This window comes from Ctenopharyngodon idella, chromosome 7 (genome assembly GCF_019924925.1).
Source record: "Ctenopharyngodon idella isolate HZGC_01 chromosome 7, HZGC01, whole genome shotgun sequence".
NCBI classification, from domain to species: Eukaryota; Metazoa; Chordata; class Actinopteri; order Cypriniformes; family Xenocyprididae; genus Ctenopharyngodon; species Ctenopharyngodon idella.
The window spans coordinates 2,681,405-2,702,894 of record NC_067226.1 but is presented as its reverse complement, the minus strand read 5'-3'; the positions used below and the strand labels follow the sequence as shown (position 1 = coordinate 2,702,894).

The window sequence follows — 21,490 nt, the reverse complement described above, 5'->3', positions numbered from 1 at the left end:
TACGGATGTGGAACAACATGAGGGTGAGTAATTAATGACAGAATTTTCATTTCTGGGTGAACTAACCTTTTTAAGCAAAAAAAAAAAAAGACATAAAAATCACTATGAAATAGTCATTTGCCAGGTTCAACAAGAACTACAAACGTGAAAGCGGTCCTTTTAGACTTGTTTTTGCCATTGGGATTTGAATTTTATCTGAATCATGAAGCTATACATCAAATTAATTTTTATTTATACATTAACTATCATTCAAAAGTTTGGGGTTGATCATATTTTTTAATACTTTTAAAAGAAGTCTCGTATGCTTACCAAGGCTACACTTATTTGATCAAAAATACAGTAAAAACAGTAATATTGTAAATTATTACTACAATTTAAAATAACAGTTTTCTACTGTAAAATATTTTAAAATGTCATTCTAATATGCTGATTTTGTGCTCAAGAAACATTTCATATTACTATCAAAATTGAAAACAGTTGTGCTGCTTAATATTTTTCTGGAAACCGTGATACATGGATAGAAAGTTCAAAAGAGCAATATTTATTTGAATTTTTTTGTAACAATATAGAAGTCTTTACGGTTACTTCTGATAAAAATGAATGTGTCCTTGCTGAATAAAAGTAATAATTTCTTTCCAAATAAAATCTTACTGACCCCAAACTTTTGAACAGGTAGAGTAAAACACTCACTCATAAAACGGTAACATTACCACATGAAATTTTAGATGACCAACCTCTCATACACACACACACTGGTCAAAATACACATCCACAATTTCATGAACATATGCTGAAAACACACATTCTCTCCCTAAGAATTACACATTGCAACAAATGGCCTTGGGGAACAAAGCGAGGGTTATATGTGTAAGCGTGAGGGCCAACATAGAGATCGTATTCTGATTAAAAATATCAGACAAGTCAAACCTGAAACAAAACATACTCACCAATACAGTGTAGATGTGTAAACAGCGATACACAGGAGAGAAGTCCACCAAGTCCTGCGCACCAGGAATCTGCAATAAAATACGAGTCAGTGAGAGACACATCGCCTATACAGATAAGCAGCACTAAAGCTGGAAGTCAGTAGGGAAAGACAACATTAAAAGATATTTTTCAACTAGAATTTATTTCGAATTAAAAGCTCATGAAAAATCTATGTAGTATAATAGTTTTTACCATTTTTAACTTATCACATTTTCTATATTTACCTTTGACTTGAGCCACCCTTGACCTTACCAGTATAGGAAAGACTCTTTTTTCCTAAATTAAGCCAAACAAATGGCCAACTAAACAATACCTGCTTTGATCTGGTGCCCGCAAAATAGCAACCAGGGACATTCAAACCCGGCTATTTCATGGCACCACCAACAATAAACCAGAGAATGTGGAAAAAACAATTCAATCTTGATGCACCACTGGGACAGTGCTGGAAATGTCTGCCCAGTTCAAGGATGGCGTGTTCACACCAACATACTCCCCTACAAACAGTTTACAGACAGGACAAAAGGGCGAAAGGGGACATCGCTCAGGTGGCAATGGGTCATGAAACGGGCACTGATCTGCATCTTTGGACACAACCGTTTCTCAGGAAGCCCCTGAGCACAGAGATTCAAGCAGATTAAAGCCTGGCACAAGCAGTGCTTCTCAAACGGGAGCCAGAAGAGGAAAACATGATGACGCACAGACTGATTGAAGCATGGAGGGAAGGGAAGGGGGAAAGGTCAAACAAGAGGGCAAAAAGAATTAACCTTGCCAGGGTCAGCTGAAGGTAAGATTTTCACTTATTGTGGAACTATTATGGAAATGATGATGCTGATCAAAAAGATTTTTTAAATAATATAGTTAACAATGTTGCACTATTATGGAATTGGGTGAGATGTTAGGTAAAGTTGGTAACTGTAGTCAACAATTACATTAACATTTATTTAGCAAGTAACTTTTTGTTAGCTGCTTTGAAACAAACGTGTCTGCTTAGCATAACGCAAACAGAAAACAGAAGTCCATCAACCAGTGCTTTGGTACAAACACAACAAGTGTCAATCTAGCGGTGCTTCAGCAAGTGAAAACACCATGTCAAAACAAGTGAAGAAATCACACAACACAAACAACGCTTATCTGAGCATGTCAAAATAAAATCAACGTGAACTACACAACGAACACTGACTGCCTTGACTGTCTCATTTTAATTTGTCTCTCAGGAGCTAAGCGAGGATCATCCTTTCGCTCCTTACTGGTGGTAGCTCCAGCTGGGGAGCACGTCTTGCATGCTCCACACGTCTCACATTGCTGCCTCAGAGGAACAGGGCAGCCCTAATGACACTAAACAACTGCAGAGCTGAGACGCTCCATTAAGAAGGGAGGGGATCCTGGACTGGGCAAGCAGCCTAACAGCAAATCCATGGGGATATTAAAGTAAAGCAGGAGAAGGGACTGATGGAGAGGGACGGAAACAGACAGAGAAACTAGGATTTAGAGTCAATATTCAGAAATGGTTCCATTAAAAAAAATAAACAAATAAATAAATAAATCAAACTCAATTATTTTCATGACTTTAGATTTTTGCCTAATGCAACAGAACGCTGTACTAAAAAAACTGTGACGGTGTTTTCCAGATCTAAGTCGGTTATTCATAAAAAGACTGAATCAGTCGGAGTATTTACTGAATTAACCTGACTCACTTATTGAGTGATTAATTTCATCATGTTTAACTGAATGAACCAAGAACCATTACTGTGTTTTGTCTACTTAAAGAGATAGTTTACCCAAAAATAAACATTTTGTCATCATTTAATCATTTAATAGTTGACAGTAGCCATCAACTTAAATACTATGGAAGTCAATGTCTACCGTCAACTGTCTAGTTACCAACATTCTTCAAAATATCTTCTTTTGTATTCAACAGAATAAAGAAACTCATACAGGTTTGAAACAACTTGAGGGTGAGTAAAGGAGGGCGTACACTGTGCAAGATCGGACACTCAGGAGGCCGTGAGCCATTGCACACGTTACGAGTCAACCTGATAATCCTGTCAAAGCAGCTGGTACACGGCATGACTGTACTGTACTACAATCACATGAGCTTTGGCGCTATACAGAGACTGGAGCTTTCAATGTTGCTGATACAGCTATAGAATAATACCCAAAATCAGACTAAGAACATCTTTCTAAAAGCTTGAAGGGTTAGTTCACCCAAAAATTATCCCACGATTTACTCACCCTCAAGGCCATCCTAGGTGTATATGACTATCTTCTTTCGGACGAACACAATCAGAGATATATTTAAAAATATCCTTAGTCCTCCAAGGTTTATGATGGCAGTGGATGGGGGCCACGCTTTGAAGTCAAAAATAATGCATCCATCCATAAAAAAGTAATCCATACAACTCCAGGGGTTTAATAAAGGCCTTCTGAAGCGAAGCGATGCGTTTTTGTAAGAAAAATATCCATATTTAAAACTTTATAAATTCAAATAACTAGCTTCCGGCGGACGACCGTACGCAGAATGCGCAAGTTGATTTGCGGTGGAAGAGTTTCCTTTGACCTGACGGACAACATAATGACGAACGCAGAGGCACAGAGGATAGAGCAAAACAAATCACCGGTCACGGATTATAAGTCTAAAAAGATAATTTTTTAATTTCGATATAAGAGAAGGAGTTTAAATTTGTTGTAGAGCCCTATTTGTTTGAACCGCAAGAGGCGTCTAAGCTTACAATACTCCTACATCCTGCGTCATACATCACGTCAGAGGATTACTCATTTGGCGCAAGTCGACTTGCGCATTCTGCGTACGGTCGTCCACCGGAAGCTAGTTATTTGAATTTATAAAGTTTTAAATATGGATATTTTTCTTACAAAAATGCATCGCTTTGCTTCAGAAGGCCTTTACTAACCCACTGGTGTCGTATGGATTACTTTGTTTTTTAATGGATGGATGCATTATTTTTTACTTTTTTAAATATATCTCTGATTGTGTTCATCTGAAAGTAGTCAGTCATATACACATATCCTATGCTTGAGCTTGAGGGTGAGTAATAATTTTCATTTTTGGGTGAACTATCCCTTTAAAATGAATTTAAATGCTTGACTGCTGAAATGAATCTTTCCCTTCTCACCTCATCTTGCTCTTCATCCTCCACATCCAATATCCCAGAATCCTGTTCCGTGAAGGGGTTGCTTTCATTTCTGTCCACCTCTGTGCCTGAGCATGCTTCCTTCCGTATCCTCTGTCCACTCGCTGACCGCTGCTGTGATGTCACTGCATTGTCACGAGCAATCTGCACCTGTGCCTGGAAAACAAAACACAGCAACACGTCAATAGAAAAATATGGAAGGACTTTCATTTTTTTGGTTCTATAGATAGATAGATAGATAGATAACATTTGTTTGGTTTTTTAAATAATCCAAATGAAATTTAAATACATTTCGTATAAAATTAAAAATAAAAATACACTGATTCTAAATAATCATGTGATAATGCTAATTTCTGTAAAACTACTTTAAAATACTTAATTCTATAACAAATAACAAATAAAATTATACAACCAATCCAATAAACCATGGGGGAAAAGAGAGTGAGTATTTTAGCATTCACTAATTGTAGAATCCCACATGTATTCAAGAAGGAATAAAGACTGAGCTTGTCAATCATTTTCCCTGTGACATTCTAATTCAATAGTGATATTGTGCTACATACAATACACACAAAGTACGTCTTTTCCCATTAGTGCCAACAAAGAGAAGGGCACCTGTGAAAAAGGATTTCCCCATAAGCAAAACGTGAGAGTTCAGATGAGATTTCCTCAATAGAACACTATTTTTTAACTAACACCGTCTGACGTCAAGACTAAGTTCAATGCTCACGCAACATTCTCCTTACAAACCCCTCAAGTTATTTAGTGGGGAGCAAGATTCAGGCATGGAGGGCTCTTGAAGCAGACAAAAAACATTGAAAAAAACTAAACAAAAGAAAAAGGGAATGGAGAGAAATTGCCATAACTCCAAAACACCATGAGGACAAGAGAACAGAAACCAAGCAGCGACAATACAAGAGGGATGTTGTGGCTGCCTGGTGGTTCCACAAAAAAGATTCAAGACAACACTGTTTATTCTGATTATTCTTCTCTGAGAATGAGAAGGTCCAAATGGACTACGCAAAGGCTGAGCTCTCTAGTACAGTCATGTGCGTCATAGCGAGAGTGTATCGGATGGTGGCACATGAAGAGACCTTTGCAACTCAAGAATTCCTTCCCATTAAGAGCATCAGAATTAAAGGACTTCATTATAGGAAATGTTGAACATTTCAACCCAGTCTCTCAAAGCAGACAATAAAGGGCCTCTTTATAGAACAAAACAAAAAGGGAATGGAGAGAAAACTTCAACACCATGAAGACAATCATATAGAAACCAAGTTTTCACAAAAAGGATTCAAGACAACACTGTTTATTCTGATTATTCTTCTCTGAGAACAAAAAGGTCTTAAATGCACTAACTGGACTATGGAAAGATTGAGCGTTGTCATTGTATTCATCATAGCATTGTGCTCCACTTATTTCTTTAGACATGTCTGAAGTTCTTGTCCTCTTCTAATCTCTAGTAAAGGCATGTGCGTCATAGCGAGGGTGTATTGGATGCAGCATGTTGCAGTAGTGTGTTGTCTATTGTGCTTCATTGGCTGTTATGTCCCACTTATCCAGTTCGGTCCTCTCATCTTAAGTAGAGGCATTAACGTCATGTTAATGAGTGATGGGGTATGGGATGGCAAACAAAAAGAAACAAACACTGCAAAAATGTATTTCCTTCAGTGGCCCCTTGAAGGGCTCCATTATTAAGAACTTCTGAATTGAACAAATCAGAAGTTTTTAATAATGGAACAGGAACAGGCCAAATAAGAGAAGAAAAAGATTATTCCTTTTGAAAAAATTGTTCTGCAAGATTTTATGCCATTTGTTGTATAGCCTTTATTTCCTTCAGAAATACTTGTAATTGTGAATAGAGTTCAACAGAAGTAAAAATCCCATCCACTTAGCATGAGCTTTGAGCATGAGCATGAGCTTTGATATTTTCCACTATATTTAAGCATTTTACCATAATTAGATATCGGTTTTGTAATATCGGATTTACGTCACCATCTTGTGGGTGTTTTGAGAATTGTGCACAGGATCGCCATTACAGCGCAACTGAGGGGAGACGAGACAACAGCGTGCACAGGTAAAGTATACTTACATGCTTTGTCAGCAGATATTTAATAATCTAGAACGACAAAAACATTATTAATAATTCTGATATAACATAGGCTACCAGTTGAGAAATGCAATAAAATACGTTGTTTTCTTTGTTATACTCCAATATTCCAGAGAATATTATTCAGTTATCATTATCCAGCGAATTATTCTTCACTCTTTAGCCTATTAAACAGCTTATAAATCTACTAAAACTGTAGTTTAAAATGAAGTATTACATTTCTGCAAAATTGATATGATTCCTGTCTTTAATTTATTTTCTCCATTTGAAAACATTAGACATTCTGCATTTATTTTGTTTATTGTTAACATTAGTGTTGCTGCTGATGCTTTTTATAAATAAAATTATTTTTGTAATATGAAGATTAAAATTAACAAAATTTATTGGTGTATAAATAAGATTTGTTTTGTTTTCTATGCAAGGAGGGAGTGATTGTTATAAATAAAATGGTTTGTTCAGTTCAGTGGTGTTGTAATCGTGTCAAAAACAGAAGTATAACAGTATATAAATATTGGTTCTGCATATCAGTTATCGAGCACATAAACACAAATTATCATTATCGGTACTGGTTCTAAAGAAAATCAATATCGGTCGATCACTAGTCATTTGCTTCATGGGCTATATAATCCATTTCTGCACAAAAAAAAAAAAAAAAAAAAAAACAACAGTCTTGGTACCTTTTTCTTCAGTTTTCTACTAATTTTCCTTTGGAGAAAAACAATAAAATACTTAAAAGGTAGAGTAGGAAAACTTTTTCATAAACACTTTTTGTTATACTGATTGAATCTCCTGATAGCAATCAATAACAGAAGTGGTCTAAATATTTAAAAAATGTAAATATATCATCTGTGGAAGTCACAGGACCAAAAAATTGTCATCCAATCATTGCATTCGGACCGATGTCCTATCTGCCTGTCAACATATGTATTTCCATTCCTCTGCGCACCGTGCTCACAGACATAACACGTCATCAGCGAGTTCCGGAAGGTTATGCAGAGTTGTAGACAGACAGTCACAGAGTGCCGCAAACAACCAGCAGTCATCTTTTACAGTTCTTCCTGAACCAAAATAACGAGCTTATGCTGCGTTCACACCATGTTGTAACCGTAATTTCAAGATGGCAACCCATGATGTTCTACCCGGAGCTGTTCACATCCTCAGACTCAGATTTATGCACTTCTATTGCAATACTATCAATGCCGAAATGAGCTCTGTATATTGTTTACATTTATTATTATGTAATGTTATGTGCTTTGAGAAATGGGGTAATTTAACGCAGTCTCTTGTGATGTTTTGCAGACTCTGCTCTGGCTGTGTGCGCTAATGTGTTTTGGAGGAGGCGTGTCTTTGGGGAGAGCTCTGAAGGCAGGGTGGGATCTTATGCTTTCAAAGCTAGCTTGCTATTGCTAGCCTCTCTGAACTTGCTTACCCTACCTTTAAGAAGCCAAGACTGCTAAAACAGGATTATTTTCAACGGGTTTCCCGAACACAGTAGCTTTGTTAAATGTTCAATCATAAACATTTGCATAATTTACTAATAGCCCTGACCAGAATTTTGAACATGCATATGCTTGTCTGTGGCAAACAATGGTTTTTGGCAAAAGAATGATTTCCAAATAACTAGATATAACCAACCTCTTCCTAAAACACAAGCAGAAGACAACAAAGTCAGTATTTTAAAAATCATTTTGAAGATAGTGGAAACACTTGTCATTTCATTGTACAAACACGCTCCAACAGAGAAAAGATGTATAAAGGAGTAAAATGGAACAAAACTGGAATAAATTTGGGCAAAGAAATAGAAGTGACTGACAGAACAAAAGGGACATGCCGGAGGGTTGGGAGGGAGATTCAAATTCAAGCTTGAGGTCTATAACATAATCTTTGACTAACTGCTTCTCTATACTCATACACACAGACTCTCTGTGCTCGACAGCTTACAATGGAGCCATTATTATAGCACTGGATCTCCCAATATATTTATTTTCAGATCATTTGTTAGTGGAATTAAAACAATCACAGACTCGCCGAGACTGGGCCTAATTTCCAGTGGAATAGGAACCAGTCTGCAAGTCTGGATCACAGAGCCTTCTAGACAAATAGCCTTCTGTTATTAGCGGTTCGCTCGTGCGCTTACTCGCTCCTCTGGAGTAGGGGATGGAAGAATGGAGCGGGGAGGAGGGAATGAGAGACATCCAAAGCTCAAGAGAAGCCATCTCTGCTGTGGAAAGGGAAGTGGATCCACTTGAGGTTGAGGGTCTTACCCTGAAACAACCGATTTATTGCCCAAAGGTATTTGGCGGTAGTAGAGATACCATCTGTCTTGTGACGTCAGCCTAAAGAATGTGGAAACTTCAAGCATTTCTCCACACAACATTAACAATGTGACCATAATATGCACAGATAGATGGGCAAAAATGACTAAGAAGTGGGCAAATACAGGGTCAAAAGAGAAAAAGTGAAATCCCTGAAGAGAAGAGAAATATAAATGATGGGAGGAAAAGGCGCTCTGTTCTTCATCAGTCAGCAGAGAGCAACCGATCCATTCTTCTGCAGCTTCTACAGTCAGAATGTCTCCAACGTCACTCGACCACAAAACCATTGGAACAGAAACCCACAAAAAAGTAGAAAGAGCGACGGCACCCTTCTGTATTTAACAGCAGAAACCACTACTGAAGCTGCAAAAAGGCCACAACGAGCGCCAACATGTAAGCAGAGCAGTCACATCTGCTAGCGAAGAGAAGTCGCAGGTCAGAACCAGGAGCCAGAGTCTGTGTCAGCAATCAAGAATAAGAGAGTGTTACAGATTGATTCTCCGAGTTAACAGAAAGCTTGTGCAAGGTGACATTAGAGCTTGATTTATCGTTCACTTGGTTTACTTTTGAGGAACAACTCCATAGCTTTGCTCTAATCAGCACGTGCCGGGTTACAGCCAAAACACACATGCACGTGAACACGCGCCAAGAAGACAAATCTTACAGGACTCAAAGACATGCAAGAAAACAAACTTTAATAGTAGGAATGTGAGGCTTTGGCAAGTGCCAGCTGGACGGTCACTTTGTTCAAAGGTTACTGGAGTTTGAATATTGGTTTAACTCTACACCAACATTCCACTTCTGCGGGAGATGTTACAGAGCAGCGGAGTCAGGCAGAATCTGGGATGACCTCTGCTGCCCCCTACTGGATGCAAATGGCACTGCATAATGGAGAGCATTGACTGGTGGAAAAAAAAAGGAGAATTGACATGAAGTGAAGTGTTTTTGCTGGTTTACAAGCCAAGAAATAAGGGCAACATTTTTTTGACATTTTCTGAAGAAAAAAGTAAGTGATGCAAAACCTGCTGACAATGCCAAGGTGTTGCGTATGTGGTTCTGAGCAACAGTAAGAGTTGCCTAAGCAAGCACCATGGGAAAAAATTGCTTACATAAAAAAAAAAAAAAAAAAAAAGTCTGTCAGCTTCTCCAAAAACCAGGTACTCTAGCATTTAAAAGTTTGTCAGTAAAAGATTTTTAAAAGAAATGAATACTTTTACTCTGCAAGGACATTAAAATGATGAAAAAGGACATTCATAATGTAAACACATTTATAATGTTACAAAAGATGTATATTTTAAATAAATATTGTTCTTTTGAATTTTCTATTTAAAGAATTCTTGGTTTCCATTACTCTGAGCACCAAATCAGCATATTAGAATGATTTTTAAAGGATCATTTGAATCAGAAGACTGGAGTAATGGCAGCTTTGTCATCAAATGAATAAATTACATTTTAAAAATATAATGATATTTCACAATTTTACTGTTTTTTCTGCATTTTTTTTTTTCCTATTTGGGCATGATAAGAAATTTATGATCAACACTAAACTACTAGCTATCTAATAGGTGTTGATCGACATGTAGATTGAATGTATACTGTAAGTTCTCAACTAAAGCAGATACTCAAGCTTCCATTTTAGTCTCCACCAAACCTTTTAAAACACACTTGCTTTCTCTCTTTTATTAGAAGATAAACCTGTGGATACGAAGTCAGGCTCCAGGGAAGAACGATTCATTCAAACAGTGTGTTCCCAAAAAGGAGTCGCTGAAGATCAGCTCCAGCAGTGCCCTGGATCAAGGTTTATCTCAGAGACTCAAGCAGTAGCTGAAGTCAGTGGCCAAGACCGGGTCAGACATGAATCGCGTCAGCATGAGCAGAATCTGGGTCAAATGGAAGTTCGTGACGGGAGATGAGAGGACGCAAGGTTGGGAGGAAGAGCAGTTAACCACGTTTTGAACCCGAACAGCCGCGCACGGTTAGGACACCACATGGTGATGTTGACATAAGTGTGTGTGCATTTGCCTGGGTGGTTGCGCATGCTGCAAATCGTGTGGTTCAAGAGTTTGAACACCGTTCAGTACAATTAGCTGTTCTACGCCAGAGGCCACTGGAAGGGTAGGACAGGCACCCAAGAAAACACATAACCAAAATCACATGAGCCAGTGTGTTTCATTATCTGTTTGGCAAACTCATCCACCTTACATCCAACCAATATTACACACAGGGATTAATCCTTACAGCTTATGTAAATGGTTTAAAATGGCACAAGAACTTATTTGCGCATCTGCATGGCCCTCTATGGGGTTTTGTTACGGTCAGTAGAAATTTACGGATAAAAAAAAAAAGGGATATTCACTGATTGTTCCCAATTTGACTTCATCTTGTGCAATCTAACTTTTACCCCATTACGTGATTCCCTTCTTCCCTACTCCCATAATCCCTTCAATAAATCCCAATAATGAATACAGATGACCTACTAGACCAGGAGGTCTCAAACGCCAATCACCTAGAGGCCCAAGTGGTGGGCTAGTTGAAGAGTTGCAACAAATACAAATGTTTTTACCATTTGAACCTAAACTGCATACACTACTGTTCAAATGTTTGGGGTCAGCACATTTTTCTTAATATATATTTGAATATTTATAAAGATAATTATTGGTTATACAGTTATTGTATGTATAGACCTTTTCAGGACAACTCACTCAGATAAGTAAAATTAAATGTATGAATTAGCTGTGCAGTGTGTCAAAATAAGAAACACAAACATGGCTCCCTATATAGTGCACTATGCGATATTCACTATATAGGAGATGACTGAACAAGAGTGATTTGAGATACAACATTTATTTGACAAGCATGCAATATTGCTTCATGTCTTCATATAGGGTACAACTACATTTCCATCCCTGTTTTTGACTGCAAAAATATATGTTCAGCAACTATAATAATCCCTACCAATCCGAAACAGAAAAAGGATAAACTTTTAATTTATGGATACACTTATCTAAATATAAACCTCTTTTCATGTGTAAAGAGTAATAATGTAATTCACTAAATTAAAAATAATCTAATAGATGATAACACATTGTACTAAAGGAAGGGCACAAACTAATAGACGTGTATGCCCTTTGATAAACAAAGCAGATGATCAGCCTCAGAAAGCAGACCAGCAGAGAGTTCAAACCAAACAGTCCCATCATCCAGATTGGACCGGTGGAAACTCACCAAGTTCCGGAGCTTCAGGAGCCAACAGTTTGTTCAAACTATGGACAAGGGCACAGGCTGATGAGGAGAGGGGAAAAAGGGACAAAGTGGAACGAAAGGCTGGGCTGGGGCAACTGGAAGCAGACCAGCAACCGAACAAACGGGTATCTCTGATTACAACTCATGGTGTCCACATGCATTTGCTCATGTCAGACAGCGAATGCATTAAAACCTGCTGGTAGAATTCACATCTACCTCAGTCCTGCCTACCTGGATGAATACACATATTGTTTCATTGTCCAACTTCTCTTCTTCAACATCGTCAGAGACAAAATTAACTTTCCAAGAAGCAGCGCTATTGAAGCAACTTTGAAACTCTAGCTTTCCAAGCTACACGCTACTCATAATTTAAAGTGATTAAATTACAGTAAAGTTCCTCTTGAGAAAAAGTAAATTACAAAACTAGTCCCAGAAACAAAAAAGCAGCCACATATATTACTACATTGAAGCTGGGGAAACAATATCTGCCTTTAAAACTACATATAAAACTGCATGATTATGTAATTAATAATTTCATAAAAGTATATTGAAGAGAATACTTGTGAATGCATAGAATGCATCTTAAAATGACATTCTTCTTAAACAGAATGCATCTTAACTTATAGAATTTAGCTGGAAACATCTGCAGCATTTAACTAAATATTTTAATAAAAAAATAAAAAAAAGACCTAAAATGCCACACTTCTGCAAAGCGACTCAAACGGGTGAATCATTTCTTGAATCATTTAATTTAAACCGGCTGAACAAAAAGAAGAATAGATCAAATTTCCATGCTTCATATAAGAGAGAAGACCGTTTAGGAGAGCTCCTCAGCTCGCTTGACTGTAAAGCTGCATGCACAATAAAAACCAGCCATATAGTGTTTCATCAAGCTACACCTGGAAGAGCTATTCACAGTTTTGGAAAAGAGCTGAACTAACTCCAAACTACTGAAAAATGTTGTTAAGTTAGTAGTAATCTTGAAAGTGTTGGGGTGTAACTAAAAAAATGTTCACACAGTAAAAAGAGAACACATGCAATAGCACACCATCACATGCACACACACGCATGGCTTTGGTCTTTTTCAAGGAGGAATATTTAAACTCTTCAGTGACATCTTTTTGGCTACTTTTGCTCTCCACTGTTTCTTAATTAGGATCAGCAACTGAACCATATTGAGAGGAACTGGTAGTGATTAGAAGAGTGGAGAACTTTCTGAAGAAAATGTGACAGTGGCGACTGCAAAATTATCCTTAATGATGCTAGGGTGTTGCCAGAATGTTGCAAAGGTGTTTCTGAGTGGTCTTATGCATGTTGCAATATAATTGTTAGGGTGTTCTAAGTTCTAAGGGAACTGATAAATTGATTTCTAGCCATAGCATTAACTTTACTACTAGATATATTTATGGAGATGAGATATAAAAACCACCCTGCACAGCTATGATCAGCTGTTCGGCTGAGCTTTCGATGTTTTGTTACGGAAAGGCTGAAGCTGATCGGTTGGTTCTTGTCTCATGACCTGCGGTGCGCTTGCGGCATTCTGAAAAGTTGAGAATTTTTTTTCTCGATGCCCCTGGAAAACGTACCGCATGCACGTTGCAACCACGTCGCTTCCATTATGAGACATTTGAAATAACGAATTTTAATTTCACAATTTTAAAATTAGGCTACCTCATATATCCTACATATACATATACATATACATATATCATATATGTTTTTTTCTAGACAGTGGGAATCATAGATCTTCATAAAAAAAAACAATTGTTGAAGAAGTGAAGATCAGTTGTTTGAGCTTATTTTAATGCTTGTTTTGTCTTTTTTTTTCTTAAACTCCCCCTGTGGTGAAAATCAAGTTTTTTATGTTGTTTATATGTCTATGTGGTGTTTTTAACATGCTTTAAGACAAACCATGTGCAAATTCATAAGTCAACACCACTGCTGAGTATTTTCTATTTAAAACTGCAGTGAAAAAAGAGACAAGTCTCAAACCCGCGGTTTGAAATCGCTGGTATTTCTGACATCACAAACTACACTGTAACCAATCATGTCAACGTGACGGCGGGCTTTAGCATACCATTAACCATGACCGCTCTGAAGCATGAGAGTCTCTAGAGAATATATCCCGGTATATTTTTCTGTTGATATAAAAAAAAAAAAAAATTGGGTAGATTTGGTAATATAGCGGGTACATGATGTATATATAACAATATTATGATGAACTATATGCCTTTCTCCACTGACATTAAGGTGTTCAAAGCGTTTCTGATACTGATTGTTAGAAGACAGCTGTCTGACTCGAACGGGAACACGGTTTGTGTAACATTAGGAACACATTATTAGCTGTTTGATAATATAGTCAAGCAAAAGGCTAATCATATTATGCGTCTGGCATTGTAAGAAGCGATACCATTGTACAGCCTTTACCTCGAGCTTGTGCAAGTGTGTGGAGGCGGGGCTAATTAGCATATTCATATATCAGCGTATAATAAATGAGGCAAGGGTGTAGAGTTACATTTAAGCTATTTTAAGGCATGAAGACATTTTTTTCCACAGGAAAAAATTCTTAAATGTGTCATTTTGGTGATCAAAGATCAGTTTTAAGGGATAAGATTATGGACTACAGGGGGACATTAAACAATTTTAAAGTCATATTGAGGTACCCTTGGAAATTTGCTGTGGCCAACTGCTCTATAATATAATAGTACCAATTATGCTCTCCATTGTAAGTCTGTGTTTTTACTCTAAATTGATTGCTTGGAAATTGATTAGTTCAAGAGTTCAAGCCACCACATTTGAAATATCATTCATGTCTGAAGCACAAACAGTAAAGGATGAGTTGCATGAAAGTTTGAATACTTATAGATACAGAAATTAGTATGTATGGACATTAGTATGTATGGTAAGTATGTGCAATAGTGATGCCTGCCTTAGAAACCGCCTCCAACAGAGCTTTCGCACAATAACATCTATCATGATCAGTTTTATTTCGCTGTGAAAAAGGACAAGGAAGAAAGTAAAGAAAAATATGTTAAAGAGAGGGAAAAGAGTGAGGCCAGATTTTTATGGTGCTTGGGAGATCTTAATGTCTACTTGGCGTTTCATATTCTAATGCACTCCTCACCCCATCTTGGTCTAATAACTGTAAAAGAAAGCAGAGGACTTTTCTGCATTCCAACGAAAAATCCACTCAATTTCTCTCATATGTGTTCCCTGAGTCTTCTCTGTGTCTCTGTGCACTGTCCTTGAAGCAGTGTCCATACACAGCGTTCCACTACTCCTCTGGCATAAACAAAAGCGACCTAAAATGATCTTTGATTCAGAACAGATTGGTAGCTCTCTTTCCTCCAGACTAGATGACTAGATGGTCAGAGATAAGATGAAAGGAAAAATGGGAAAAAGGCACATTAAACTACCGAAGAACAAGGCCATTGTCCTTCCCTCGGAGACCTCGTGTTGAAACCCAGCTGTGACCGTCAGGTCAGAGGTGAGCACATGAAGCAGCTGTCAGACTAGCTCGGACACACCTCCAGGCATTATTCAGACATGAGCGCTCGTTCGCTCTCTCTCAAACACAAGCACACACACCTGTTTCATGGCAGTCTCTCCGATCTTATCCGAATGCTTGCGGATGCTCTCCAGGAAGTCTTTGAGGTCAGACATGGAGACGTCTCTGATTTGCGTGCGCAGACGTGGGATATTCTCTGCCATGATGGTGCAGAAACGATATGATCCCGCTTGAGGCAAACAGCTCTCCTCCAACTGTTCCAGAGTTCGTAGAGCTGGGTAGTATCTGGGTAGCATACGACAGGGTCAGAAATGATGGATACAGGAAATGTTGCTTATATCTGCTACTTCAAAAACCTTCCCACTATTAATGAGAACAAATGCAGGGCTCAACAATAAGTTTTTTTTGTTCTGCTGACCCACTTGAGACAGAAGGTCAGATTTTTACTTCCAAGTCATCATTTTCAATAAGCACAAATCAACAAACACAAAACAAAACAAAAAAACATTATATATGAAGAAATTAATAATTAATAAATTAATAATGGTATGTATAGTTGCTTTTTTCCAAATCAGGAGAATCTTGGGGAGGTTGGAGTTTAATAAATTACAATAATTCAAACGTTTAAGTTTAGCAGAAAAACACACATACTGAAAATGCAGCACTGGAGGGCAAATGACCAAAAACTCTCAAAGCTCTCCTCAGGACATCCTTACTGTTGAGCCTTGCACATGCAGTACGTGTTTTAACCTTTAGTTAAAGACTTAGATCTCAGCATGATAACAATTTAACCCAATCAAGATGATCTCAGAGATGAGCTATGCTCATCACACACACACACACACACACACACACACACACACACTCAATACAGCATCACAGTCACGCAACATTACACAGCAGACCCAACGCCGGGGAGAGTCTCTCTTGGCCGACCCTGCTGCTACCTCCAGGCTAATGGCAAAACCAAGCACACAAGAGAGACAGGGAAACACGGACAGCAGAGATAAATAAAAAACAAAATGGATGGAAAAGTTGCAGGCCCATGCCGAACTTCAGGTCACACAGAGGACACGACAAGACAGCAAAACCAATGCTTCAAAAACGTTTAGAGTGCTACTTTCAAATAGAATTTAGGTGGACAAGCATTTTCATTCCCAAATATAATGATCCCCTTGTTAGGGAACCCCCTTTATAAAATATTAAGGCAGCCATATATTTTCTATGTATTACAAAATATAAATTATTTTGTAATATTTTTACAATGCAAAATTAAAATTAAATACTATTGATGCATTGAAGCAAATTATTAAAACTTTTATCTGAAAATATTGGTTATTTATAGGTAATGTTGTATCTCTTTTCTAACCACTACTAAAGTGATGTTAAATGTAAACATTTTCCACTCAAATTAAATGTACTAACTTTATTAACAGTCCTATTATATTTTGTAAAATATTTTTTTCTCTTTCTCTCATTTTTTTACAGACCCCCCCAGAAGCCTGTTGTGTCCCCCTGAGGGTTGCAATGTGCTTGTCATATAAGAGCTGCGTGCTCATGAGGACTCAGGTTAAAATCTTGTATCATCTCCACCCAGTTCCCCCTCTCTCTCCCTCCACTTTCCTGTCAGATGTCTACTGTTCCTAACCATAAAAACAAAAATCCCATAAATAAGGAAGATGCCTGATAATGCTGAGAATTGGGACGGTTCAATGTATGCAGCTGCTAAAGCTAAGAAAATCCAATCCAAATGTGTCCTCTGTGTCTCTGACTCCTGACAGCTGCCAAATGCTGCTTTGGACATCTCAGACATCTGAAAAACTCTCCCTCTGTCTGGTCACAGTCACATCAGACTGAATGAGACACTCCAGTGGTCCAGTGATCAAGGACCTGTTTAAATCATCAACACCTTGCTCTCTCTTTCCCATCTGAGAATGTCCTGTTCTCAAATTTACCCCCTTTTTTTTTTTTTTTTTTTTTAAAGTAAAGGTGTTAAAATATTGTGGGCACTGAACTGTGCTTGTGCATTTAAGCTCAACCTGTATGTTAAGTTAATCTCTACTGCCACCTATTGCTCATCTGGTATTTTTGTGTGCAGCATATACAAAAAAGGCATCTGAACAAACTTCATACCTTTTGGTTCTCATCTGTTCCTGCAGTTTGCTGTACATCTCCAACACTGCAAGGAAAAAGCATGTGAGCTTCTAAGCACTTACAAAAAACATACAGTACACTAGTTCAAAAGTTTAGGGTGAGTATAAATGCTGCATTTATTTGATCAAAAATGCAGTAAAACACATAATATTGTGAAATATTACTGCAATTTAAAATAACTGTTTTCTGTTTAATATATTTTAAAATGTTAATTATTTCTGTGATGGCAAAACTGAATTTTTAGCAGTCTTCAGTGTCACATGATCCTTCAGAAATCACTCTAATATGCTGATTTGGTGCTTAAAGAAATAGTTTACCCAAAAATCATCCATTATACCATTATAAAGCTTGGAAGAACAAGGATATTTTTTAATATAACTCTGATTGTGTTTGTCTGAAAGAAGATAGTCATATACACCTAGGATGGCTTGAGGGTGAGTAAATCATGGGATAATTTTCATTTTTGGATAACTATCCCTTTAAGAAACATGTCTTATTATCGCAGTTGAAAACAGTTGTGCTGCCTAATACTTTTCTTTCAGGACTCTTTGATTAATAAAAAGTTCAAAAGAACTGCATTTATTTTAAACAGATATCTTTAGTAACATCATTATAAATATCTTTACTGTCTGATTGTTCTGTTTAGTGTAAATACAGCAAATAGTAAAAATTGAAAAAGCTCAGACAGAGGCCTAAAGTTTGTACCTGGTAAGCAGTGTGTGAGTTTGTCAATGGTGGTGGCAATATTCCTCTGCTGCAGACGGCACTGTCTCAGTTCATCCATTGACGTCAGGAGCTACAGGCAAGGTAACCACTATTTTCAGTCATGATCATTATATATGTGCCACTTTACTGTTACATGTTCTATACCAAAGACTAAACTAACCAAGCAGGATACACACCTCCTTGCCGTCATTTTGTAACTTCTGATTGGTCTCAGTCACCTGACCCTGAGAAAGATAAGACAACCAATTATCTGAGAGTAATAAAAAAATTAATTCAAATCATTTCAGTTTAGGCCTAGAATGCATCTCCTTCTCTTGTTTCTTCTCTCTGGTTTTATAGGATTTCCTCAAACCCTCATCTCTTCTTTCTGCACCTTAAGTTTCTGGGCTTCTCCGCGCACTTTGAGCAGCTCAGTAATGGAGTCCACAAAGCCCTGGAAGTGATGGTTGCACATCTTCTCAATTTCACGGTCGTGGTTGCGGATCCGCCCCTCCAGTTTCTCCATGAAGAGTCCATGTTCCTGTCCATCATAAACAGACCTTTCAGGAAAAAAAGGAGAACATAAAAGAACAGTGTCACAATTACGCTATATAAAAATACATATAGGCTACATTACATTGATGCTAAATACAAAATATTATATTATTACTGCTCAATTATACATGAAACGGAACAACTCTAAAGTTTATCAAGAGATATATGAAGAGCCTTGTTGATCTTTAACTGTTTTGAACATATCTAATACGATAAACAACTTTAACATTAAGATATTATTTCTGATAGAGTGAAGCGAATGCAAATATAATGTCTATAAAACATTCAATCTTACGCCATTGTCATTGACGCAAGGTGTTCACCACTAGGTGGCAGTAGAAGATATGAAATAAACACTCCTCAAGAAGCTCAGAACTGCTGATGAATTCGAGAACAACTTATAAGTAGATATACTTTTCTTTTTCATTTGAAATTAAAGCAAACACAACAAATGGCATGGGATATTTCAAAATCAATGCAATATTGACCCATCTTCAGCTCTGCAAATACACAAAAAGCACACTGAAAATGTCTTTCTGATTGACAAAAAAAAAAGTAGTTTTAAACCACAAAGCAACATTTTCTTTAGCGTAAAATTATGGTATAATTTTACCATGGTATACCAACCAATGCCCAGAACAAGTGACAACAGAACACAATTAAATTAGATTTGATTCAATTAGATTCAATAGTGTTTATCTCCATACAGATGATGACAAAGCAGTTTTACCTCGAGCAAGCAAGCCAATGTGACATCAGACAGTAAAAAAAATATATTGAAAAAAACTCTTAAGAAGTTTAGACATCACACTCTCCTGATAGAGGTCAGGTCATCATCATATGTAAATTAATCCTGATTAATAGACAGAGCCACAGTGAGGACTGTCAGGGAAGCATGTGATGTCCTGTTCAGTGAGACTAATTCAGGACACAAACATACCAGCACATGGCTTTACCTGAGCACTGTCTTCCTGTGGCTCAGGAAATGTTCTCTTTCTATTAGCACAGTCTTGACGTCACTGATCGCTTCTTGCACAAACACTCATACACAGTCAACACCTCAAATCCAGGGCTGCAAGGTAAAAGAAGCACTTCCCAACCTGAAATAAGGATTTTTATCTGTAGTAAGAGGAAGATGCTGGAAGGAAATATGAGACGTGTACAGGAAAAAGTGAACACTGAGACAGACAAATGAGCGGACATGCTCCAATTAGTCATGCAATGCCTAAAATACTCTAAACTGACCAAAATTTAGAGTATAAGGGTACATGTGCACAGATAATATAGATAATAATGGTCCATTTTGATTTCATGGTGACTTTAATGTTGGTCCTTTCCCGATTTTCCAAAAAGGCCAAAACTATTTTTAAAAATGACAGTTGACTGTTAATAAATGTTTAAAAAAATAAACATAAAAATTAGAAATATATATCCAAGTATCATGGAAGTAAAGGTCATCTTCACTAATCTGTGTTGCACAACTCCCTAAGCAAGAGTCACAAAACAAACGCAGGGATGGGAACAAAAAGCTAAACAAATTGTCAAGAGCACAGCTGCAGTGGTCCAGCTGTGTGAGACTGTACAGAATCTGGCTCAAGAACACCTTTTTAAACCAGTTATTCAGAGGGGAAAAAAATAAGCATCAGGCATCACAGTCCAGACTCTTCCTTATGAATAATCAAAATTAAAAAAAAAAAAAAAAGGTCAAAATAACATTTGTTTGCATTAAGAATATCTCCCTACTGAATGTAATGATTCTACCCATTTCACAGCATGGGTCAGCCATGAAGTAATCTTACTTGATTGACCATCGCTTTTGGCTCTTATAGTCACAAGTACTATTTGCAAACAGGCTGATGTTACCAAAATTGAAATGTGATCCTCCTTGAGAAAAACTGGTGTCTGACAATTTCCCAATACTCACTAGACTAAAGAAGCAGAGAGAGAGAGAGAGAGAGAGAGAGAGAGAGAGAGAGAGAGAGAAAAAAGGCTTTTTCCACTCAAACATGTCACACTCACACACACACATTTGAAAAATGTTAATTTTTTTAATTATGAGAACAGATAAGCATGCCTACCACTAAACTGAAAAGCCATAATGTCTAGAAATGTGCTGTTCCACATCAAGGGACCATTACTCTGCAATTACTGTGCTTTTCTGCTCTGAGATTAACACCAGGGGTGTCATAAAATGAACAATTGAAGATCATTCCTATTAAAAAAAAAAAAAAAAAAAAAGTACTGTTCAAAAGTTTGTGTCAGTATAATTTTTTAAAAGAAACTAATACTTTTGTTCAACAAGGATGCATGAAATTGATCAAAAGTGTCAATAAAAGACATGTTACAAAACAATGCTGTTCTTCTGAACTTTCTATTCAAAGAATCATGAAAAAATGTGTTTCCACAAAATTACTGAGCAGAACAGCAGTTTCTTTTCAACATTTATATTTAGGAAATGTTTCTTGAGCACCAAATCAGCATATTAGATTGATTTCTGAAGGATCATGTGACACTGAAGACTGGAATAATGGCTGCTTATATAAAAAAAAAAAAAAAAAAAAAGTTATTTTAAATTGTAATAATATTTCATAATTGTATTGTTTTTACTTAGATTACACTGAATCTAATTAAACAAATGCACCTATAATTCTGTCATTAATTACTCACCCTCATGTCATTCCAAACCCACAAGACTTTCGTTCATCTTCGGAACACAAATTAAGATATTTTTGATGAAATCTGAGAGTTTAGTGTCCCTCCATTG

At 37.2% G+C, this 21,490-nt stretch overlaps 1 protein-coding gene across 2 annotated transcripts in view; it reads right to left on the bottom strand.

The window, feature by feature from the left end:
• The window catches only part of exoc6b (exocyst complex component 6B), a 111,789-nt gene that overhangs the window by 70,297 nt on the left and 20,002 nt on the right, over window positions 1-21,490 (bottom strand). For both annotated transcript variants that reach the window (XM_051898696.1, XM_051898697.1), the window contains exons 2-8: window positions 18,566-18,731; window positions 18,369-18,416; window positions 18,172-18,262; window positions 17,446-17,491; window positions 15,393-15,597; window positions 4,119-4,292; window positions 948-1,016 (exon numbers count right to left, since the gene is read on the bottom strand). In XM_051898696.1, the coding sequence (XP_051754656.1) occupies window positions 948-1,016; window positions 4,119-4,292; window positions 15,393-15,597; window positions 17,446-17,491; window positions 18,172-18,262; window positions 18,369-18,416; window positions 18,566-18,731 (799 nt within the window). The remainder of the gene's footprint in view (window positions 1-947; window positions 1,017-4,118; window positions 4,293-15,392; window positions 15,598-17,445; window positions 17,492-18,171; window positions 18,263-18,368; window positions 18,417-18,565; window positions 18,732-21,490) is intronic.